This window comes from Melospiza georgiana, chromosome 6 (assembly GCF_028018845.1).
Source record: "Melospiza georgiana isolate bMelGeo1 chromosome 6, bMelGeo1.pri, whole genome shotgun sequence".
Lineage (NCBI taxonomy): Eukaryota > Metazoa > Chordata > Aves > Passeriformes > Passerellidae > Melospiza > Melospiza georgiana.
The window spans coordinates 61,959,389-61,983,011 of NC_080435.1; the positions used below are offsets into that span (position 1 = coordinate 61,959,389).

Below are 23,623 nucleotides of genomic sequence, written 5' to 3' on the forward strand. Positions count from 1 at the left end.
ATGCGGGCGGCGGCGGCGCTGCTGGCGGCGGTGCTGGCGCTGGGGGCGGCCCTGCCCCGCCCGGGGCTGCTCCCGCACGGCCCGGCCCGCGGCGATGCCCGGCTCCGGCCCGGCGACGACGAGAGCTCCCCGGGGCTGCTGCTCCGCCGCGCCCTGCGCCTCTACGGCCGCGCCGCCCGCCGCCTCTACGTGAGTGCCGCTCCCCTCGCCTTGCCTGCCCTCCTTCCTTCCCCCCGGCCGCTCGGCCCCTGCCCCGCTTCCTCCTCTCCAGCATCTCCCCCTGTCCCTCCGTCTTCACTCCGTCCGTCTCTCCACCCTCTGTCCTTCCATCTTCGCTCCGTCCGTCTCTCCACCCTGTGTCCCTCTCTCCTTCCAGCCCTGTCTGTCTCCGTCTTCCCGCTCTACTCCCCTCCGTCCCTCCTTCCCTCTGGCTTTTCACCCCTCCATCTTTCCATCCTTCTTCCCACTCACCCCCTTCCTCTCTTGCCTTTACACCCCCGCCTCCTCCTCCTCCTGCCCGCCCCTGCCCCTCCATGTGCACCTTCGCTGTCCCGCCGCACGTGTTTTCTCCATCCATCCATCCATCCATCCATCCATCCATCCATCCATCCATCCATCCATCCATCCATCCATCCATCCATCCATCCATCCCTCCATTTCCCCCTTCCCGCGGTCTCCAGCCCGATGTCTCCGGAGGAACAAGAGGGCTTTCTCCTCAGTTTTCTCCCCCGCAGCTGTTCCCCGGCCGCAGCTGGGACGGCCCCCGAGCCGCAGCTCCCTGGGGGATGCAGAAGCCCGAGGTCTTTGTTTTCTGCCCGGCCCGGATGGGGCCACGCGGCCTCGGGGCTCTCCTCGGGGGGACAGGGCCAGGGGACAGCAGTGGTGGCACCTCTGCCATGGTGTGGTGGCACCTCTGCAGCTCCCGAGCGCCCTGCACTGCTCTCCCTGCAGGTGGGGACCAACGGGGTCATCTCCAGCCAGGATTTCCCCAGGGAGACCCAGTACGTGGATGACGATTTCCCCACGGACTTCCCGGTCATCGCCCCCTTCCTGGCCGACCTGGACACCTCTGGGGACAGAGGGAACATCTACTACCGCCAGGATGACTCCAGGGACGTGCTGGACCAGGCTCTGGGATACATCCAGGCCGGCTTTCCCCGCTCTGCTGCCGCCTTCGTGCCCACCAACGCCTTCATTGCCACCTGGGAGGAGGTGGGCGCCTACCAGGAGCTCTCCCAGGACACCGAGCCCTCCACAAAGGTGAGGCCAGGGGGCTGAGCTTGGTTCCCATCTGAAGGTGAGGCCAGGGGCTGAGCTTGGTTCCCATCTCAAGGTGAGGCCAGGGGGCTGAGCTTGGTTCCCATCTCAAGGTGAGGCCAGGGGGCTGAGCTTGGTTCCCATCTCAAGGTGAGGCCCAGGGGCTGAGCTTGGTTCCCATCTGAAGGTGAGGCCCAGGGGCTGAGCTTGGTTCCCATCCTATGTGTCATGAGAGGATGAGTTTCTCTTGCGTGGCACCCAAAATTTCTTTCTGAGCAGCTGCGTGGTGGCTCCATCCATGCATCCATCCTTGGGTGAGCAGCAGGAGGAACGTGGAGCTCTGCTCAGAGCTCTGGCAGTGGTGGGGCTGTTGGCCAGCAGAGGTTTAGAGGTTGCCTTCGTGGCTGGAGGTGCTTGAGCAAGGACATGGAGTGACAGGACAAGGGGGAATGGCTCCACGTTGCTTGGATCAGATGTTAGGAAGGAATTCCTGGCTCTGAGGGTGGGCAGGCCCTGGCACAGGGTGCCCAGAGCAGCTGTGGCTGCCCCTGGCAGTGTCCAAGGCCAGGTTGGACAGGGCTTGGAGCAGCCTGGGACAGTGGAAGGTGTCCCTGCCATGGCAGAGGGTGGAATGAGATGAGTTTCAAAATCTCAACCCAAACCATTCCGTGATTCTGATTCTTTTCAGACACAGCTTTCCAGTTCTGGCTAATCTGCCTTTGCAGGGCAGAGGGTGGCTGGGGGCACCCTGGTTTAGGTCCCCCATTGTGCTCCTGACCTTTACTGGTGGCTCAGGGTTGGTCTTTCCTCCTGCCCTGCGCTGATTGCGCTGCCGGTGAGCAACCGGCTCTGGAATTTCCACCGTGGGCCGGTTTTGTGCCTGGAAAACAAGCTCAGAGGTGGCCTGCCAGCTCGGGGGGCGACCTGTGCTCTCCACCCATGGGGCTGATGGGGCTCCTGCGTGGGTGGACCTCCAGCACTGCCTGTCCCTGTCACATCAGGCCGATGACGTGCTGAGGAGGTGACAGCTATGCTCTGCCAGCTGCAGTGACTCCAAGGAGCTGAAAGGGATGAGCTGCACAAGGAAAACTCTGGTGATGGGCACCCAGAGCTGGGTGAGGGGTGCTGGGCTCTCCCCCAAAGCCCAGCAGCAGCCACCAGGTCCCCAAGAGCCACCAGGAGCCATCCAGGACCCTTCAGCAGTGCCTCGCTGAGAGGGAAGCCAAGCAAGGCAAGAGGCTGAGGTTTGGAAGGAGACAAGGCACATTTTTTCCTCTCATTTAAAAGTTGGGAAAGCAGCTGAAGAGATGCCATCAGGGGCCTCACAGCGACCTCGTGGCCATCGAAAACGCAGCCTCCTCTTCTTTGCTCTTCCCCGTTGTGGTTTTTCCCCCCTCTGAGAAGTTTTGGATCAGGCTTTAAAATGAAACCGGTCTTGTTTGGAAACAAGGAGCTCCAGGGAAAGCTCCTGAAATGCAGCTTGTGCCTGTGCTTTGCTGAGCTCCCCCTTCACCAAAACTGCTAAAAATCTCCCCAAACACCACTTGTTTTTTTTTGTTGTTTTTTTTTTGGTTTTTTTTTTTTAATTTTTTTTCCCTGACCAAATGTGGTGTTTATGGAAACGCTGCCCTCCTGCTGCTCAGCACCAGGACTGACTCCAAAACATTTCCCCCTGCCCTGCAAAGTCACAGCTCTACTTTTTGAACCCCGAAAGTAGAAAACTGGGTTAGGATGGGGAGCAGAGGATCCCCAGACCCCCTTTTTGGGGGTCCTGCCTGGCTGGGAAGTGGCAGTGCCGTGTCCCCTCCAGCTCCTTGGGACATTCTCCTGCTCCCTGCAGTGACATTTTCCCGGGCTGCACAACGGGACAAGGCTGACCCTGCTTCTCTGGGATCAAAACTTGCCCTTTTGGGCTGGAATTTGCCCTTTGCAGCTCTTGGCTGGGGGCTTCCCCCCCTCCTTCCCTTCACCCCACGGTGCCAGCACATGGATGTCACCCGGCGTGTCCCCCCTGCCACCCACCCCTGCCCTGCAGCTGCTGCTGCTGCGATTTGGCTGTGTGGGGGAGGAATCCAGCCCCGGGGGGGTTATTCCACCCCCCTTTCGGGGTCTCTGAATGCCCGAGTGTGTGACAGGCACAACAAGGCTCTTTATATCCCGCGGGGCCGCCGGGAAACCCAGCGATGCTCCGGGGGCCCTGCGCCCCAAAATCAGAGCGGGGGGAGCCCCCCAGCCTCTCTCTGCTCTGGGGGGTGAAACTGGGAATTCAATCACTTTTCCTTCACCCCAAAATCAGAGCAGGGGGAGCCCCCCAGCCTGCCTCCCTCTGTCTGCTCTGGAGGGTAAAACTGGGAATTCAGTCACTTTTCCTTCGCCCCAAAATCAGAATGGGGGGGAGCTCCCCAGCCTCTCTCTGCTCTGGAGGGTGAAACTGGGAATTCAATCACTTTTCCTTCGCCCCAAAATCAGAGCAGGGGGAGCCCCCCAGCCTGCCTCCCTCCGTCTGCTCCAGGGGGTGAAACTGGGAATTCAGTCACTTTTCCTTCACTCCAAAATCAGAACGGGGGGGAGCCCCCCAGCCTGCCTCCCTCCCTCTGCTCTGGAGGGTAAAACTGGGAATTCAGTCACTTTTCCTTCGCCCCAAAATCAGAATGGGGGGGAGCTCCCCAGCCTCTCTCTGCTCTGGGGGATGAAACCGGCAATTCAGTCACTTTTTCTTGGCCCCAAAATCAGAGCAGGAGGAGCCCCCCAGCCTCCCTCCCTCTCTCTGCTCTGGAGGGTAAAACTGGGAATTCAGTCACTTTTCCTTGGCCCCAAAATCAGAGCGAGGGGAGCCCCCCAGCCTGCCTCCCTCTGTCTGCTCTGGGGGGTGAAACTGGGAATTCAGTCACTTTTTCTTGGCCCCAAAATCAGAGGGGAGGGAGCCCCCCAGCCTCTCTCTGCTTTGGGGGGTGAAACCGGGAATTCAATCACTTTTCCTTCGCCCCAAAATCAAAGTGGGGGGAGCCCCCCAGCCTGCCTCCCTCCCTCTGCTCCGGGGGGTGAAACTGGGGATTTAAGGGAATTCAATCACTTTTCCTTCGCTGGGAAGGGCTGCTGCTCCCTGCTCGGAGCAGGAGCTCTGTGGGGTTGGTTTTGGGGAGATTGGGATGCCGGGCGGCTCGGGAGGAATGAGGCAGGAGGAGCAGGAGCTCTGTGGAGTTGGATTCTCGGTGTTTTTGGGAGATTGGGTGCAGGAGGAGCAGGGCCTCTGTGGGATTGGTGTCTTGGTGTTTTTGGGAGATTGGGATGCTGGGTGGCTCAGCAGGAGGAGCAGGAGCTGTCTGGGGTTGGTTTCTCAGTGATTTTGGGAGATTGGCATGCTGGGGGCTCACCACGGCTGTGCAGGAGGAGCAGGAGCTGTGTTGGGTTGGATTCTCGGTGTTTTTGGGGAGATTGGGATGTCATGGGGTTGACCAGGGCTGTGCAGGAGGAGCAGGAGCTCTGTGGAGTTGGATTCTCGGTGTTTTTGGGAGATTGGGTGCAGGAGGAGCAGGGGCTCTGTGGGATTGGTGTCTTGTTGTTTTTGGGAGATTGGGATGCTGGGTGGCTCAGCAGGAGGAGCAGGAGCTGTGTTGGGTTGGTTTCTCAGTGATTTTGGGAGATTGGGATGCTGGGGAGCTCTTTGGGGGTTGGTTTCTCCATGTTTTTGGAAGATTGGAATGTCATGGGGTTGACCACGGCTGTGCAGGAGGAGCAGGAGCTGTGTTGGGTTGGATTCTCGGTGTTTTTGGGAGATTGGGATGTCATGGGGTTGACCAGGGCTGTGCAGGAGGAGCAGGAGCTCTGTGGAGTTGGATTCTCAGTGTTTTTGGGAGATTGGGTGCAGGAGGAGCAGGGCCTCTGTGGGATTGGTGTCTTGGTGTTTTTGGGAGATTGGGATGCTGGGTGGCTCAGCAGGAGGAGCAGGAGCTGTCTGGGGTTGGTTTCTCAGTGTTTTTGGGGAGATTGGGATGTCATGGGGTTGACCAGGGCTGTGCAGGAGGAGCAGGAGCTGTGTGGGGTTGTATTCTCGGTGTTTTTGGAGCGGGTGGGATGTAGTAGAGTTGGTTTTCTGGTGTTTTTGGAGCAGAGGGATGCCGGGTGGCTCAGCAGGGCGCAGCAGGAGCTCTTTGGGGTTCGTTTCTCGGCGTTTTTAGGAGATTGGGTGCAAGAGGAGCAGGAACTCTTTGGGGTTGGTTTCTTGGTGTTTTTGGGAGATTGGGATGTGGGGTGGCTCAGCAGGGCTGTGCAGGAGGAGCAGGAGCTGTCTGGAGTTGGTTTCTTGATGTTTTTGGGAGATTGGGATGCCGGGTAATTCACCGGGCTGTGCAGGAGGAGCAGGAGCTCTTTGGGGGTTGGTTTCTCCATGTTTTTGGGAGATTGGAATGTCATGGGGTTCACCAGGGCGGTGCAGGAGCAGGAGCTCTGTGGGGTTGGTTTTCGGGACATTGGGATGTTGGGTGGCGCAGCAGGGCTGTGCAGGAGAAGCAGGAGCTGTGTGGGGTTGGTTTATTGGTGTTTTTGGGAGATTGGGATGTCTGGGGGTTGACCAGGGCTGTGCAGGAGGAGCAGGAGCTCTTTGGGATTGGTTTCTTGGTGGTTTTGGGACGGGTGGAATGTCATGGGGTTGGTTTGTTGGTGATTTTGGGAGATTGGGATGTCAGGGGGTTCACCAGGGCTGTGCAGGAGAAGCAGGAGCTCTGTGGGGTTGGGTTCTCGGTGTTTTTGGGAGACTGAGATGTTGGGGGGTTCACTAGGGCTGTGCAGGAGGAGCGGGAGCTGTGTGGGTTTGGTTTTTTGGTGTTTTTGGGACATTGGGATGCCGGGTGTCTCAGCGGGCCTGTGTTTCTCGGTGCAGGAGCTGTGTGGGGTTGTTTTCTTGGTGTTTTTGGGGCAGGTGGGATGTCGTGGGATTGGTTTCTCATTGTTTTTGGAAGACTGGGATGCCGGGTGGCTCAGCAGGGCTGTGCAGGAGCTCTGTGGGGTTGGGTCCTCGGTGTTTTTGGGACACTGGGATGTTGGGTGTCTCAGCAGGGCTGTGCAGGAGCTCTGTGGGGTTGTTTTCCCGGTGTTTTTGGGACACTGGGATGTTGGGGGGCTCAGCAGGGCTGTGCCGGCTCCGGAGCCGCCCCATCCAGGGCTGTGCCCGCGGTGCCCATGCCTGGCACGGCCCCAAGGCTCGCAGGGCTGGCAGGGCAGGCGGCCAGCCTGCCTATAGCGGGATGTATGGGAAGCTGGGATGTTTTTTCCGCAGGAAACCGAGCTAAAATTGTTCTCAGGGACGAGCGGGGGTGTGGGTTTTCCTCTGGAGCAGGGGAGGGGAGGACGGGAGTGAGGGGCTCCCAGTGCAGGGGTTGCATGGCCGGGGATGCTCCTGGGACAGCCTTGCCCTGAGGGATGGCCTGTCTGTGCCATGGGCTCCTAGGAGGATGCTGAGCACCTTCCCAGGATGTGGCATTGGGGTTTGGCTGGGCATGAGCAGCCCCAGCTCCTGCTCTTCCTCAGGAGGCCTCTGCTTGGTCATGGAATGGGTTGGAAGGGCCTTAAAGAACACCCAGTGCCACCCCTGCCATGGCAGGCTCACCTTCCTCTATCCCAGGTGCTCCAAGCCCTGTCCAGCCTGGCCTTGGGCACTGCCAGGGATCCAGGGGCAGCCACAGCTGCTCTGGCAATTCCAGCCCAGCCAGGAATTCCCAGTTCCCAATCTCCCACCCATCCCTGCCCTCTGGCACTGGGAGCCATTCCCTGGCTCCTGTCCCTCCATCCCTTGTCCCCAGTCCCTCTGCAGCTCTCCTGGAGCCCCTTCAGGCCCTGCCAGGGGCTCTGAGCTCTCCCTGGAGCCTTCTCCTCTCCAGGGGAACATTCCCAGCTCTCCCAGCCTGGCTCCATGGAGGTGCTCTGTGTCTCAGGGCCCTTTTGGGGCGTTTGCACGCCCTTTGGTGTGTGTGGGGCTGCCTCTCACATCCCTGCTCCCCTTCCTTCACTGCTCTGCTCTGTTGCTGCCCCTCAGTGCCACCCATCTGCTCTCCCTTTGGCAGCTCAACACCTTCCAGGCAGTCATAGCCTACAACGATGAGGACACCTACAGCATCTTCCTGTACCCCGAGGGTGGCCTCCAGTTCCTGGGCACGCGGCCCAAGGAGTCCTACAACGTCCAGCTGGAGCTGCCAGCCAGGGTGGGCTTCAGCTGGGGGGACAGCGACGACCCCAAGAGGGACGGGCTCTTCCACAGCCTGGCCAGCAGCGAGCGGGCTCTGAGGGGCCTGGAGAGGTGGGTGCAGCCTGGGGGGCCGTGCTGTGGGCAGGGGGAGCAGGGCCACCTTCCCCCAGCCCTGGAGCCTTTCAGAGCCTGGAAAAACCTGGGGAGTGACCTTGGGCTGCACCAGGGGCTCAGCCCCACATGCACAGGGGCTGTACTGGGGTGCTGGAGGGGTGCTGCCACCTTTGGGGTGGCTTTTCCAGCATGGCTGTGGTGATTTCTGTGTGTGCTGTGTCCACAGGGAGAGCAACACGGGGATCCCTGGCGTGTGGGTTTTCCACGTGGGCAGCACGGAGCACGTGGAGCCGGGGGGTGGCCAGGGAGCTGCTCCTGCTGTGCCTCAGAGCCCCCCTGAGCCCCCCAACCCTGGCACTGCCAGCTACACCCGCCGTGTCTCCAGCCACACTGCCATGGCCCAGCGTCCCAGCCGCGGTGGCCCGGTGCTGCTGGGCTTTGTCCCTGCCAGGAGGGACACCCAGGAGCCCGGAGGGGACGGTGGCACCGGGCAGAGCTTCTCTGCCAACCCCTCCTCCTACAGCTCGGGCCAGCACGGCGTGGGCGTGGAGGAGGACGTGCATTTCAACCCTGATGGTGAGTGGGGACAATGACCCAGTGGGGACAGTGACCCCTAAAAAAGGCCCCTGGCTGGAATTTCACCCCGTCCCAAGGGCTGGTGCTGCTCCTGCAAAGCTGCTGCCCTTGCAGCTCCTCTGAGCCCCATCCTGCTGCCAAGGGAGCCACACAGCCCTGCCTGCTGGGCGTGCCAAGGGGAAAGAGGGAGGTGTGGAGCTTGGGATGGGGTGGGAAGCTCAGGGGACAGGTCCCAGAATTGGCCTTGCCACCCTCCCCGCCGCCGAGCCAGCTGTGGAGCCGCCATGGCACGTGCCTGGGGAGCAGAGCCCTGTCCCAGCCAACTGTCTCCCAAAAATACCGTCAGGAATTTGATCTCGTGCCCTCTGTCAGATCCGTCTGAAATCGGGCGGCAGGTTCCAAACCCTCCGCCCCCTCTGCATCCCGGGTGACTCCCTTGGGAACCGCCGCCGCCAGCTGGCTCCTTCCCAGCTTTTGGGGCCAAGAAGGCGAAACACCCACCCCGTGTGAAGGGTGGCTTTGTCACCGCGTCCCCAAGCTTCTCCCCTTGTCCCCAGTGTTCACCTACAGCGCGGCCAGCAGGGAGACGTGTGCCCAGCACCACGGGCAGTGCTCCCCTCACGCCTTCTGCACCGACTACGCCGCCGGCTTCTGCTGCCACTGCCGGGCCTCCTTCTACGGGAACGGGCGGCAGTGCCTGCCCGAAGGTACGCGGGGCGGGCGGCGGGCACGGGCGGCCCCTGTGCCCCGCTGCCCGCTGCCAGGGGTGCCCCTCTCCCCACCCAGGCGCCGTGCATCGCCTCAACGGCAAGGTGAGTGGGAGCCTGAGGGTGGGACGGGCGTCCCTCCGCTTCCAGGACGTGGATCTGCACGCCTACATCGTGGGCAGCGACGGCAGAGCCTACACGGCCATCAGCGGCGTGCCCCAGCCCGCTGCCCGCGCCCTGCTGCCCCTGCTGCCCCTCGGGGGGCTCTTTGCTTGGCTCTTCGCCCTGGAGGAGCCTGGCTCTGAGAACGGCTTCAGCATCACCGGTGAGAGGGGATTTGGGAGGTGTGTGGCTGCTTGGGGTGGGTGGGGGATCCAGGTTCGGGGCAGCTCTGTGGTTTATCCAGTCCCACTCACCTCTTGCTGTGACCCCCCATGCCGGAGTAGCTGGGAAGGACACTTTGGGGTTAGTTTGGGGTTTGGGGTTGTCCCTACAAATGGTGCCCGTTCCCTTTTCCTGCCCAGGCGCTGAATTCACCCAGAACCTGGAGGTGACGTTTTACCCCGGCGGGGAGACGGTCCAGGTCACTCAGACAGCCGAGGGCCTGGGGCCGGACAATTATTTAAGCCTCAGGACACACATCCAGGGTGAGGTGCCATTCCTGCCAGACAACGTCACCGTCCACATCACTCCCTACGAGGAGCTCTACTCCTACTCCAGCTCAGGTAAGACCTGTGCCCACCTGCCTTCAGCCCCCTGCCCACACACCCAAAACCACCCGAGCCGCATCGACGCTGACACCGTTTCTCCCACATCCCTGGCGTTCTCCGTGCCATCGGGCAGCCGTGACATCCTCAGGCCATCGGGAGTACGTGGTGGCGGCGGGCACTGCCAACCAGACCCTGTCCTACCGCCTGCGCCAGAACATCACCGTGGCGGGGTGCCCGCACGCGTGGCCGCCGGCGCGGCAGCGGCTCTCGGTGGCGCGCGCCTTCGCCCTCTTCGACAGCCACGAGCACGTCCTGCGCTACGCCCTGGCCGCCCGCATCGGCCCCGCACCAGGTGAGCTCCAGCACCCACCCCCGGGTGCCAATCCGAGTGCCAATCCAGGGTGCCATCCCTCAGAGGGGTGCTGCCATCTTCCAGTGCTGGCTTTGCCCAAAATCAGCCCGAAAGAAGAGTTTTCCAAGCAGTTTGAGTGCAGCGCTGCTGGCGCTGGGTGGCACGGCCATGGTTCCCTGCATGGGACAGCGGTGCTGCAGCACACGGGGTGTAAGTGGGGATGGTCACTCCCTGTGTCTCCCAGGTCTGTTATCCCCCCAACATCCCTGTGTGCCCGTAAGAGTGCCAGCGGATTGCACGGTCAGGACAGAGGGAGATGGGAGATCTCTGGGGCCAGGTGATGGAACTTGGGGTTTATTGCACAGGGCCTGGGTGCAGGGCCCTGCTGGGATTTGGGGTTTATTGCACAGGGCCTGGGTGCAGGGCCCTGCTGGGATTTGGGGTTTATTGCACAGGGCCTGGGTGCAGGGCCCTGCTGGGATTTGGGGTTTATTGCAAAGGGCCTGGGTGCAGGGCCCTGCTGGGATTTGGGGTTTATTGCAAAGGGCCTGGGTGCAGGGCCCTGCTGGGATTTGGGGTTTATTGCACAGGGCCGGGGTGCAGGGCCCTGCTGGGATTTGGGGTTTATTGCACAGGGCCTGGGTGCAGGGCCCTGCTGGGATTTGGGGTTTATTGCAAAGGGCCTGGGTGCAGGGCCCTGCTGGGATTTGGGGTTTATTGCAAAGGGCCTGGGTGCAGGGCCCTTCTGGGATTTGGGGTTTATTGCACAGGGCCTGGGTGCAGGGCCCTGCTGGGATTTGGGGTTTATTGCACAGGGCCTGGGTGCAGGGCCCTGCTGGGATTTGGGGTTTATTGCAAAGGGCCTGGGTGCAGGGCCCTGCTGGGAGCTGCCAGCCACAGCTGGAGCAGGCCCAAGAGAAGAGAGGGGTAGAGAGGATGAGAGGGTAAGAGTGTAAAAGAGGCAAGAGAGCCAAAGCATAAGAGAGTAAAAAAGGTAAGACAGTAAAAGGCAAGAGCTAAGAGAGCAAAGTTCCCATTACAGTACAATAAATCATCTTCTGTGTTGAATATTCTGATTCTCACTAACCAATCCAGTACAAGATACAAATCCTATAGCATTTCCATACAGCCTATAAGAATCACTACATCACCATACTGTGTTACATTTTAAACCCTAAAACCTCCTCTTTGGACCCCTTCTGCCAAGCTGGCAGGGTCTGTTCTGACCCTTGGGCCTGTCTGCAAGCAGAGGGTCTTGTTTCATCATGTTCCATCAAAAGGGGATCACCTTCAGCTGGCCACACCGTTGTTTTCCAGTTGTTCAGTAACTAAGGGATCTCAAAGCTTGCTTTCATTTCAATCTCACTTATAGCTTCTATATTCTCAAAATCTTTTGCCAGACAATCATATTGATAAGGCTTTCCTGTTTCATCTTCCCCAACGTGTGCCCACAGACGATGCCGAGAATCCCGGGGTGAGCCCGTGCCACGATGGCAGCCACGCGTGCGAGGCGCCAGCGCGCTGCCAGCCCGGCGCGGGCACCGAGTACACGTGCGAGTGCTCAGCTGGGTACCGTGGAGATGGACGGGGCTGCCGAGGTCAGCAGGGCTGGGCTTGGATGCTGGGGGGCAGCTCTGGTGCCCGCAGAGCCACAGGTCCCTGGGGAAGCGCACCAGGAGCAGACAAAAACAGGAGGGAAAAAAAGGAGATACAGGAAAAAAGCAAAACCAGTTGAAAAATAATTCCTGCGTTTCATAAATCCAGCCAGCTTTGTTGTTGCTTTCCTATCACTCCAAGCTTTGCACTGCAAATTTATCTTCCAATTTTAGAGTCCCTTTCTACAAGAAGCTGCCCAGTGCCAGTGAGTTGCACTGCATAGTGATGATGGCAAGGAATTTGAGGGTCCTGCCTTTCAATAAGGAATAGGTTTCTCTCTCCTAAAATCCCAGGTTAAGTGACCAATCTGATCACCTCATTTCAGGAGAAGGAAACCGAGTTTTAAACCACAAATACTTGAGAACATTGGTGTGCCGTGAACAAACGCTTCTTTGTCACAACCGTACACCAAAAGCGATCTTGCTCTTTTTTTTTCCCTCCTATTTTGAGCTGATTAGAAAGTTAATTCCGTAGCTGATTAGGTTTGGTGACAGACATGGGATGGGCAGCGTGGGGCAGGATATTCCCTGTCACACCACGAGCAGCCAGAGAGGACGGGGGTGTCCCACCACCATCGGGGTGCCTGGTGTCTCCTCTTTTCCCCAGATGTGGATGAGTGCAGCGAGGGCCTGAGCCAGTGCGGGCCCTTCTCCGTGTGCCTGAACGAGCCGGGCAGTTACCGCTGCGAGTGCCGCGGCGGGTACCAGCCGGCGGGGGACGGGCGGGCGTGTGTGCGTAAGTGCTGACCCCACCGGGGCGTGCCCCACTCCCGAGCCCTCTGGACGTGCCCTGAGCACCCCTCCCGTGTCCCCACAGCGCTGGCACCGCCGAGTGACCCCTGCGAGGCCGGGCGGCACCGCTGTGCCCCGGGGGACCGGGCGCGGTGCGTGTCCCGTGGCGATGGCCGCGCCACCTGCGAGTGCCTGCCCGGCTACACCGGCGATGGCATCCACTGCTCCGGTAAGGCGGGCACGGGAGGGGCCCCACAGCGCAGCTGTTGGGGTGTCCCTGTCCCTGCTGATCCTGTTTTCCCCTGCACAGACGTGGATGAGTGTGCTGAGAGCCCGTGTCACCCCGCTGCCATCTGCTACAACACCCCCGGCTCCTTCTCCTGCCGCTGCCGGCCCGGCTACGCGGGTGACGGCTTCCAGTGCACGTACGGTGAGGTGCCCGCTCAGCCCCGTGCCCTCCCTGCCTGGCACAGCTTCCCCGCTCAGCCCCGTGTCCTCCCTGCCTGGCACAGCTTCCCTGCTCAGCCCCGTGCCCTCCCTGCCTGGCACAGCTTCCCCAGCCTCATTCCCTGCTCAGCCCCGTGCCCTCCCTGCCTGGCACAGCTTCCCCAGCCTCATTCCCTGCTCAGCCCCGTGCCTTCCCTGCCTGGCACAGCTTCCCCACTCAGCCCCGTGCCCTCCCTGCCTGGCACAGCTTCCCCAGCCTCATTCCCTGCTCAGCCCCGTGCCCTCCCTGCCTGGCACAGCTTCCCCACTCAGCCCTGTGCCCTCCCTGCCTGGCACAGATTGCCCAGCCTCATTCCCCGCTCAGCCCCGTGCCCTCCCTGCCTGGCACAGCTTCCCCACTCAGCCCTGTGCCCTCCCTGCCTGGCACAGCTTCCCTGCTCAGCCCCGTGCCCTCCCTGCCTGGCACAGCTTCCCCACTCAGCCTCGTGCCCTCTCTGCCGGGCACAGCTTCCCCGCTCAGCCCCGTGCCCTCTCTGCCTGGCACAGCTTCCCTGCTCAGCCCCGTGCCCTCCCTGCCTGGCACAGATTGCCCAGCCTCATTCCCCAGCCAGCCCCGTGCCCTCCATGCCTGGCACAGTGTCCCCAGCCTCATTCTCTGCTCAGCCCCGTGCCCTGTCCCCTGGCACAGCTTCCCCAGCTCATTCCCCGCTCAGCCCCGTGCCCTCCATGCCTGGCACAGCTTCCCCAGCCTCACTGTCCCCTTTTCTGGCTTTCCAGCAGCAGAGGGGAACCCGCAGCGCCTCACGCCGTGCCAGCACGAGCGGATGTACCCGCGGGAGGTGCCACCCCTGGGCGACGGCCACGTGCCCCAGTGTGACGAGCAGGGCCGGTACCGGCCCCTGCAGTGCCACGGCAGCTCCGGGCACTGCTGGTGTGTGGATGCTGCAGGGCAGGAGATTGCCGGCACCCGGACAGCGCCGGGCACCACCCCACCTCGCTGTGGGAGCCCAGGTCAGTGGCACCCTCTGGGACTGGGTCCTTGGGCGTCTGGGTGGTGTCCCAGTGACTCCCCACTTTGGCCCAGCCACCAGCAGTGTGGGGACAGTGAGGCACAGTGGATGGAAGGGAGTCATAAACTAAACAGCCATAAAGTAAAACTTGAGAGGTTTCATCTCAGCATGAGGGAGAATTTCCTAATGCTGAGGGTGGCAGAGCCCTGGAAGAGCTGCCCAGGGAGAGTGTGGAGTATCCCTCTCTGGAGATTTTCCAAACCCACCTGGACACATTCCTGTGTCACCTTCTCCAGGTGACTCTGCCTTGGCAGGCAGGTTGGACTGGAGGATCTCCAGAGGTCCCTTCCAACCCTAAGGATTCTGTGACTCTGTGACCCTCTGCCCAGTCACCCTTCTGGGGCTTCACTGTGGGCAGGGTGCTGCCAAGTGGGTGCATTGAGGGGCTCCTGGGTGTTTAGGGTTCCCTGGCCCATTGGGTTACAGTGTTTGTGGCCACTGTGCCACCTCTGTGTCAGCTTATGATGGAGGCAACAGCTGTGTGGTACTGAGGCGGCTGGAGTGGGGCAGGTGCTGGTAGACAGGGGACAAGTGATGCCAAGATGCCACGTGGCTCCAGAGGAGCTGGTGGCACCCCCTGAGGCCAGTCTGGGGGTGTTTGCCGCCAGCAGAGTCCATCCAGCAGCTGACGCCGTGCGAGCACGCGCGCATGTACCCGCGGGAGGTGCCGCCGGGGCCGTCCCCCGTGGGCGATGGCCACGTGCCCCAGTGTGACGAGCAGGGCCGGTACCGGCCCCTGCAGTGCCACAGCAGCTCCGGGCACTGCTGGTGCGTGGACGCCGCCGGGCAGGAGATCGCCGGCACCCGGACGGCACCGGGCACCACCCCACCTCGCTGCGGGAGCCCAGGTCAGTGACACCCAGGGGGGACAGGGGGACACAGGGCTCTGCCCAGCCCTGCGTCACCCCAACAGCGCGGTGACTGTCGCCGTCCCTTTGCAGAGCCCACGGAGCGGCCCCCCAGCATGTGCGAGCGCTGGCGGCAGAGCCTGCTGGAGCACTACGGGGGCAGCCCCCGCGGGGACCAGTACGTGCCGCAGTGCGAGCCCGGCGGGGACTTCGCCCCGCTGCAGTGCCACGGCGACAGCGGCTACTGCTGGTGCGTGGAGCAGAGCGGCCGCGAGATCCCGGGGACGCGCTCCGAGCCCGGCACCACGCCGCCCTGTAAGCACCCCAAAGGCAGCACCCTGGGCACCCCCAGCTCTGGCATGGAGCTGAGCGGTGACGCTGAGCCGTCTGTGTCCCTTCTGACACGCCAGGTCTGCCCAGTGTGGCCCCACCCAGCGTGCGGCCCGAGCCCCGGCCCGACGTGTCCCCTCCGGCCTCGGGGACGTTCCTGCTCTATGCGCAGGGCCAGCAGATCGGGTACCTGCCCCTGAACGGCACCCGGCTGCACAAGGAGGCTGCCAAGACCCTGCTGTCCCTGCATGTACGGTACCCGTGGGGTGGGCAGGGGGTGCAGCAGCACCCAGGGGGGTGGGACAGGCTGGGGCCCTGGTTTCACCTCTGTCTGAAGTGCTTGTCAGGGTTTGAGAGGTCACCTCCTGGGCACATTGGCTGTGCTGGATGCCTCGGTGGCACTTTGGATGAGTGACAGGATGAGGAGGCTTGGCTTCCCAATGACGGAGGTTATTGGGATGTAATTATTGACTGGGGGGTGGGGAGGCCCTGGCAGAGGTTGCCCAGAGAAGCTGTGGCTGCCCCAATCCCTGGAAGTGTCCAAGACCTGGTTGGAGCAGCCTGGAATAGTGGAAGGTGTCGCTGCCCATGGCAGGGGTGGAACTGAATGTTCTTTAAGGTCCTTTCCAACACAAGCCATTCTGGGATTCTATGGGTTCTATTTTCACCTCCCTCCAGCCATCCCCAGCAGAGAGAGAGAGGTCTCAGACAGGTCCCAGACCTGGGACTGCTCACAAAGATGCTCCCAGAGCTCCCCAGGGTTGGTTTCAGCCTGGATTTCCAGCTGCAGGGCTGGCCTTTTTCCTTCCTTGGACTCCCCTTGGAGCCTGGCCATGTGCCTCTCCAGCCAGGCCAGGCCAAGGCAGAGGAATGCTGGAATCTGGGCCAGGACCCTCCCTGCTCCCTGGGGAAGTGAAGGACTTTGCCAAGTATTCCCTCTCCCCATCCTGAATGTCATTCCCCGGGCTGGCTTCGCTCTTGGAGCACCCTCTCCTTCAGGCAGAGGGTTCACATCCATCTGGATGTGAGCTGGCCTAAAATCCTCTGCTGAGGGATTCAGCTGGGAGGGTGCAGTGGCAACAGAGCAGAGTCTTGCTGGGGAAATGGGATTTGAGTGTCATTCCCACTTTCAGCGTGTCCCAGGCAGCTCTCAGTGCCAGCTGATGGGCTGAGGTTCCTCCCTGAGCCTCCTGGCAGGATCTCACCCCGTTTTTCCCTCCTCTCCTGACCCTGGCAGGGCTCCATCGTGGTGGGCCTTGACTATGACTGCCGGGACAGGATGATCTACTGGACTGACGTGGCCGGACGGAGCATCAGCCGGGCTGGGCTGGAGCCAGGCTCCGAGCCAGAGACCATCATCAGCTCAGGTGGGCTCCTGTCCCCAGGATTTGTTAAAAAATATGGATGTTGATCTAGGACCGATATCCAACTGTGAGGGACAAAACCTCTCTAACAGTTTAAAATTATAAACTGTGTGTTCATTGTGGGATAGCTCCCAAATACACACCTCAATTTACAGGTGATCACAGAGCCCTTTTATCTGTACAAGTGTTGAGTACCCAAAATACAAATCCATATTCATAACTTTGGTACATCTCATTCCCAGTATGGATATTGATCTAGTACTGATATCCAAAAACTCTCCAACAGTCTAGAGTTGTAAAGTGTGTGTTTGTTGAGGGATAACTCCCAAATACACACTGCAATTTACAGGTGATTCTAGAGTCCTTTTACCTGTAAGTATATAAAAGTATCTATATAAGAGTATCTACAAGTATATAAGAGTATTGAATACTCAAAATACAAATACATATTCATAAATTTGGTACATCTCATTCCCAATATAGATATTAATCTAGTACCAATACCCAAAAACTCTCTAGCAGTTTAGAGTTAGAAAGTATATGTTTATTGTGGGATAGCTCCCAAATACGCACTGCAATTCACAGGTGATCACAGAGCCCTTTTATCTATAAGTATATAAGAGTATCTATAAGTATTTAAGAGTATTGAATACCCAAAATACAAATGCATATTCATAACTTTGGTACATCCCATTCCCAATATGGATATTGATCTAATACCAATATCAAAAAACTCTCTAACAGCTTGAAGTTAAAAAATGTGTGTTTATTGTGGGATAGCTCCCAAATACACACCCCAATTTAGAGATGATTCCAGAGCCCTTTTATCTATAAGTATACAAGAGTATATAAGACTATCTATAAGTATATGAGAGTATATAAGAGTATCTATAGGTATATAAGAGTATTGAACACCCAAAACACAAATCCATATTCATAACTTTGGTACATCCCATTCCCCACCCTATATGGTAATTAGTTCAAAAGCCATTAAGCTTGGTAATTAGTTCAAAAGCCATTAAGCATGCACAGTTTGTTCCTTGAAATGGGTGGGTGGTCCCTTTCATGGGGAGGGGTCCCAAAATGAGGAAGTCAATGAAGTCTTCCTCGTTCTGACCTTTCTGCCTTTTCAATGCAAATGTGACAAATGAACCCTTGGTAGAACTCCCATTCCCCATCTTCAATTGGTTTCAGAACAGAGGAGGCCACAATTGTCTGATATTCCTAAAAGCAATTTATCAGTTCCTATATTCTTCATTAAAACCCAGCTCACCAAACATTGTGCTGACAAGCAATCAGTTATTAGTTAACTACTAACTCTTAACTTCATCAAGGCCTTTTATTTTAATTTATTTTAATTAACTCCAATAAAGCTTATCTTAGCTCCTCTAAAATCTCTAAATTCCTTAAAGTTTATGTCTCACCCAGTGTCACCTGCCCTGAGCCACGTCTGCTCTTCCCATCCCAGCTCCAAGCTCCTCCCATTGGTGCCTTTTTGGGCTACCCAAAAACAGAGCCCAGACAAAATTTAGACAATAAAAAGCAGTTATATTTATATTTATTGAAGAGCCTTCAGGTACATTTCGGGCAGACAAAGCCCATCCAGGGGCTACACCCAAAAATGGACAGTTTTCACACTTTTATAAGTTTGGTACATTTGCATATTGGGGGTTAATCTTCCAATTACAGCTTCAGGTACTGAAGTCATTTATTGGAATGTGCCCTTTGTTGATGGAGTGGCAAAATCTTAAAAAGGAAATAAGTCTATAAGTTTCTCTCCTCAATGAGGTGAAAAGACATCTCATAGGCCTGGGGGACTTCACCTCAAACTTAAGGATGGCTAATGGGACAGAAGCCAAAAAGTCCACCCTGGGCAATTTACTAGAAAAAGAAGAGAACAAAGAAACTGATCACTTTTGTGAGGTGTTTTACCAGGAGCAAGGACCTTTTGCACCTGGCTTGTTTTTTTCTCTGTAAAGAGCTTTGTTATTTTGCCTTTTTTTTGAAACTTTTATTTTTCCAACACTGCAACAGAAGCCATCCTGCTGATTTTATGCCTTCTAAGGTAGCTGAGCTATCTTGGGTGTGAAATAGATCTCTAAAAGCTTATGAGACCTGGCTTGAGGAGACCCATATTTCATGATTTACCCCACGTGTTGAATTTGTGGGCATCCCCGACATGGGAAGAGATGAGAATCTTGACTCCATGTTTCAGAAGGCTGATTTATTATTTTATGATAGATATTATTTTAAAAGAAAATGATATATTAAAACTATACTAAAAGAATAGAAGAAAGGATTTCATCCTGCTAGCAAGGAATAGAAAGGAATGATAATAAAATCTTGTGACTGACCAGAGAGTCTGAGACAGCTGGACTTTGGCCATTAATTAAAAACACAACCACATGAGACCAATCACAGCTGCACCTGTTGCATTCCACAGCAGCAGATAATCATTGTTTACATTTAGTTTCTGAGGCCTCTCAGCTTCTCAGGAGAAAAGATCCTAATTAAAGGATTTTTCATAAAATATGTCCGTGACACCCAAATTTGCTCCCTCCCCAGCTCCCTTTTGTTTAAATCTCTTGGGGCCTGAGTCAGTGAGGTGTCCTTGAGGAATTGTGTCTGACCAAAATGGGAAAGCAGCAGCTCACACTGTATATGTAGTTTAGAGTTTATATGTCGTTTATACACTAAAGAATTACAAGATTACAAGTGTGTCACAGACATCTTTTATGAAAAATCCTTTCCTTCAGATTTTTCCTCCTGAGAAGCCAAGAGGCCTCAGGAACAAAATGTAAACATTGATTATCTGCTGCTGTGGAATGCAACAGGTGGATCTGTGATTGGTCTCATGTGGTTGTTTTTAATTAATGGCCAATCACAGCCCAGCTGGCTCAGAGAGTCTGAGACAGAGCTTTTGTTATCATTCTTTCCTATTCTATTCTTAGCCAGCCTTCTGATGAAATCCTTTATTCTATTCTTTTAGTATAGTTTTAATGTAATATATATCATAAAATAATAAATCAGCCTTCTGTAACATGGAGTCAGATCCTCGTCTCTTCCCTCAACCTGAGACCCCTGTGAACATGGTCACACAAGTACATGAAACATTTAAAAGTTAAAACCTTAAGGCATCACCATCCTCAACCTTTGGGCTGGGGGTGCCTGAGGGCTCCCAGAGCAGCGTTTACCCACCCTGAGCGTTTCCCCCCCATCTCCCAGCAGGGCTGATCAGCCCCGAGGGCCTGGCCGTGGACCACCTGCGCCGGGCCATGTTCTGGACGGACAGCGGGCTGGACAGGATCGAGCGCGCGCGGCTGGACGGCTCCGAGCGCCGCGTGCTCTTCGACAGCGACCTCGTCAACCCCCGTGCCATCGCCGTGGACCCCGTCCGAGGGTGAGCACCACAAATTCCCTACAGGGAGCTTGGGCTTTGGGCTTTGTCTTGGTTTGGAAAGCCAGGTGTTTGCTAAGGAAGGCAGGAGGCTCCCCTGAAATGGAAAATGTAAAACCCCCGACCTGTGATGGTGTTCACAGGGGTCTTAGACCCTCATCTCTTCCCTCATCCTGACTCCATGTTTCAGAAGGTTTGATTTATTATTTTATTATATATATTATATTAAAACTATACTAAGAGAATAGAAGAAAGGATTTCATCAGAAGGCTGGCTAAGAATGGAAAAAGAAGGAATGATAACAAAAGCTTGTGTCTTGGACAGAGAGTCCGAGCCAGCTGACTGTGATTGGCCATTAATTAGAAACAACCACGTGAGACCAATCACAGATGCACCTGTTGCATCTCACATCAGCAGATAATCAGTGTTTACATTTTGTTCCTGAGGCCTCTTGGCTTCTCAGGAGGAAAAATCCTAAGGAAAGGATTTTTCAGAAAAGATCTTGGCTACACCCCCCTTTTTCCAAATTGCTATAAATTTGAAATTAAGGGGCTCTCGGGAAAAAAATATGGGAGCAGGAAATAGCAGTTCTTTAATAGGGAAGAAAATAAAAAGATAAACAATGCAGTGAACCAAACCAACACTGTCAGAGTCAGAACCCAACCTGACACCCTGTGGGTCAGGCTGTTGGCAGCAGTCCCATTGGAATTGTGGCTCAGCCCTCCTGCAGGGTCAGGGCTGGTTCTGCTGGAGCAGGGATCCTGGAGAAGGGTGCAGTCTTCCTCTGGAGATCCAGGGGAAGAGGGAAATCCTCTGGGAAATCCAGTGGAGAAGCTGTGCTGGTGTTCCAGAATCTCCAGATTATATCCAGGCAGGAATGCTTGGCTCCTCCCTCTGGGCTCACATCTGCCAATGGGATGCTGTAGTTCTTATCAGTCATGCAGGGACATTCAAGAGCTGTTATCAGCAGGTGTCTCCCTGTGGTGGTGTTTGTAGGGGTCTCAGGATGAGGGAAGAGATGAGAATCTTGACCCCGTGTTTCAGAAGGCAGATTTATTATTTTATGATATATATTATATTCAAAGAAAATGATATCTTAAAACTATACTAAAATAATAGAAGAAAGGATTTCATCAGAAGGCTAGCAAGGAATAGAAAGGAATGATAATAAAATCTTGTGACCAACTAGAGAGTCTGAGACAGCTGACTGTGATTGGCCATTAATTAAAAACAACTACATGAGACAAATCAAAAATGCACTTGTTACATTCTACAGCAGCAGATAATTACTGTTTACATTTAGTTTCTAAAGTCTCTCAGCTTCTCAAGAGGAAAATCTTAGCAAAAAGTTTTTTCATAAAATATGTCCATGACATCTCCCCAGTTGTCGAAGAGATAAGGAGAACTGCCTGCTGAACAGAAGACAACTGCCATACAGATGGCAAATAGAATACAATTTGCTTGGCAATCCAGGACAAAGGTGCAGAACTTGTCCTTGCCAAGGCTCCTGTGGACACCCTGGGGGGGCATTCCCTGGTTTTGGGAGACACAAGAAGTGATGTGGCCGGAGGCTGGGTTTTGGGGTATTGTGTCTTATCAGTAAAACAGTCTCACTGCTGTGAGTTCAGCAGCTTTTCATTAAAAGGCACAAAATGGCCAACAATCTCTTGCTACAAGGTCTTTTAAGACTAAACCATCCAATTAAGAGCTGACACCTGGATTATTTTCCCTTTTAACCCAATAACTGATCCCACAGAGCCCACAATGTGGATTTTTCCACCCAAAAACAAAATGCCACCCAAACCCATGGAGAAGGAGGGAGAAGAATCATGAAGAAGAAACCCTGTGCCCTCCATCTTCCATCCCCAACATACTAAAAATCCCAAAACCTCAATTTCTCACCCAGTGATACACCTATACTACTCTCTATAACCTATTTCACACTTTTGTGGGTTCCAGTCTACCTTGAAGTGTAGGAAACTTTCTCCATGAATGAGGGTCAAAGTGAGTGCTCCCCTGGGAGTCACAGCACCCCAGAGCAGACAGAGAAATATTTCCAGTGCCCTGGGTTTCCACATCCTCCCTATTCCCTGCCTGGCCCTCATCTTTCTACTGCCCCAGGCCCCTGAGCAGAGAGAAACTCAGACTCTCCATGTGTGGGTGCTGGGACAGAATCATCTCACCACGGGGCTGAATTGAACATCTGTGGATGTTATGCAAAGTTCCTTTTTGCTTCCTTACCCTGGACTGTGTTAGCAGCAGTTCAGCCTGCTGCAGGCCCCGTCCTGACCTTGTCCTGTAGGAGGGATTGGCTCTGCTCCCCAGCCCCTCTTTTTATTGAATTATTCGAGATCTGGATAAAGCTGCTGTTCCAGTATCAGGATGTAGATTATTTTGAAGAGCTGTGCCTCCAGGGTGCTGTTGGGATACAAAATGTGCTGCTCCTCAGACTCGCCCTTGTCGAGGAGCCGCAGTTTGGGTCATAAACATGTCTGATATCGTTCTGCCTTGTTTGGAGAGGTTTTTTTCCTAATCAAATAAAGATGGGTCAGGCACTGATAAGGGAAAAACCAGGCCTTGCTCCTGGCAAGAACCAGGATAATCTCCCACCACTCCTTACTCTTGTGCCCTGTTTGTGCATTATTTCCCAAGCAACCTTTACTGGACGGACTGGAATCGCGAAGCTCCCAAAATCGAAACTTCCACTGTCAATGGAGCCAACAGGAGGGTTCTGGTGCACACAGACATTGGTTTGCCCAATGGCCTGACTTTTGACCCCTTCTCCAAGCTGCTGTGCTGGGCAGACGCAGGTAATGTCCCCAAGGATGGATCAGAGAAGGTCACACTGGGTCTCAGAGGAAAATCCTGGGTGTCTTCAGCTCAGTGCTACCTGTGGGCTCCAGTGTTGTGCCAGATTGGATTTTAGGAAATAATTCTTCATAGAAAATGTTGTTGCTCAGGGCAATGATGGAGTCCTTGGCGCTGGAGGGATTTAAAAGCTGTGTGGATGTGTCACATGGGGACATGGAGCAGTGGTGGCTTTGGCAGTGCTGGGAATGGCTGGACTTGATCTTAGGGAGTTTTTCCAACCCTGAATTTTATGATGCTACATCTTCAGGCTGAAAAGCTGTTTCAAAATGTAATAACTCAGGAAAGGCTCTTCCCTCAGAGGGTGCTGGCCCTGCTCAGGCTCCCCAGGGAATGGGCACAGCCCCGAGGCTGCCACAGCTCCAGGAGCTGCCAGGGATGCCCAGGGTGGGATTGTTGGGGTGTGCTGTGATCCTTGTGAGTCTGTGAAATACCAAGCACATATTTAGTGTGGCATTTCCAGTGGGATGGGGAATATTTTGTGTTGGAACAGGCACCAAGCACCTGGAATGCACATTCCCGGACGGCACCGGCCGGCGCGTCGTCCAGAGCAACCTCAACTACCCCTTCAGCATCGTCAGTTACGCCAACCACTTCTACCACACGGACTGGAGACGGTGAGCAGGGAAAACCCCACGCCCTGCACGCCCGGGAATGCTCAGCTCCCCTCCCTGAGAGGAATCCCAGCCTGCTCCCAAACCCTGGAGCCTCCCCAGAGCTCTCCTGGATCTCCCAGCGCGGCTTCAGCAGCACCTGCTTGTAAATCTCAGCACCGAGGAGTTGTTTAGACACAAGCTCCCTGGGAGGGATAGAAACAGTGGTTTGGGTGGTTTTTTTTTAAACTGAGACTTGGCTGAAGTCTCTGGATGTAGATGAGGTCCAAGGAAAGATCCTGTCCTCAGCCGTTCCCTCCAGCAGCAGGAACTCGCCTCTCTTCCCACTCCAGCTGGAAGCTCTCACAGCTCCCAGCCAATCTTGGGTTACAACAAACACTTAAGGGCTTGCCACGCTTGGA

At 56.1% G+C, this 23,623-nt stretch overlaps 1 protein-coding gene across 1 annotated transcript in view; it reads left to right on the forward strand.

Moving 5' to 3' along the window:
- NID2 (nidogen 2) overlaps positions 1-23,623 on the forward strand; it is a 25,342-nt gene continuing 1,719 nt past the window's right edge. Inside the window, exons 1-20 of the mRNA XM_058025639.1 lie at positions 1-189; positions 952-1,260; positions 7,317-7,549; positions 7,779-8,128; positions 8,686-8,835; positions 8,915-9,160; positions 9,360-9,560; positions 9,679-9,897; positions 11,352-11,495; positions 12,160-12,288; positions 12,370-12,513; positions 12,595-12,714; positions 13,512-13,742; positions 14,413-14,649; positions 14,743-14,964; positions 15,060-15,229; positions 16,217-16,346; positions 19,572-19,743; positions 22,393-22,550; positions 23,102-23,225. Coding sequence (XP_057881622.1) covers positions 1-189; positions 952-1,260; positions 7,317-7,549; positions 7,779-8,128; positions 8,686-8,835; positions 8,915-9,160; positions 9,360-9,560; positions 9,679-9,897; positions 11,352-11,495; positions 12,160-12,288; positions 12,370-12,513; positions 12,595-12,714; positions 13,512-13,742; positions 14,413-14,649; positions 14,743-14,964; positions 15,060-15,229; positions 16,217-16,346; positions 19,572-19,743; positions 22,393-22,550; positions 23,102-23,225 — 3,878 coding nt within the window. The remainder of the gene's footprint in view (positions 190-951; positions 1,261-7,316; positions 7,550-7,778; positions 8,129-8,685; positions 8,836-8,914; positions 9,161-9,359; positions 9,561-9,678; positions 9,898-11,351; positions 11,496-12,159; positions 12,289-12,369; positions 12,514-12,594; positions 12,715-13,511; positions 13,743-14,412; positions 14,650-14,742; positions 14,965-15,059; positions 15,230-16,216; positions 16,347-19,571; positions 19,744-22,392; positions 22,551-23,101; positions 23,226-23,623) is intronic.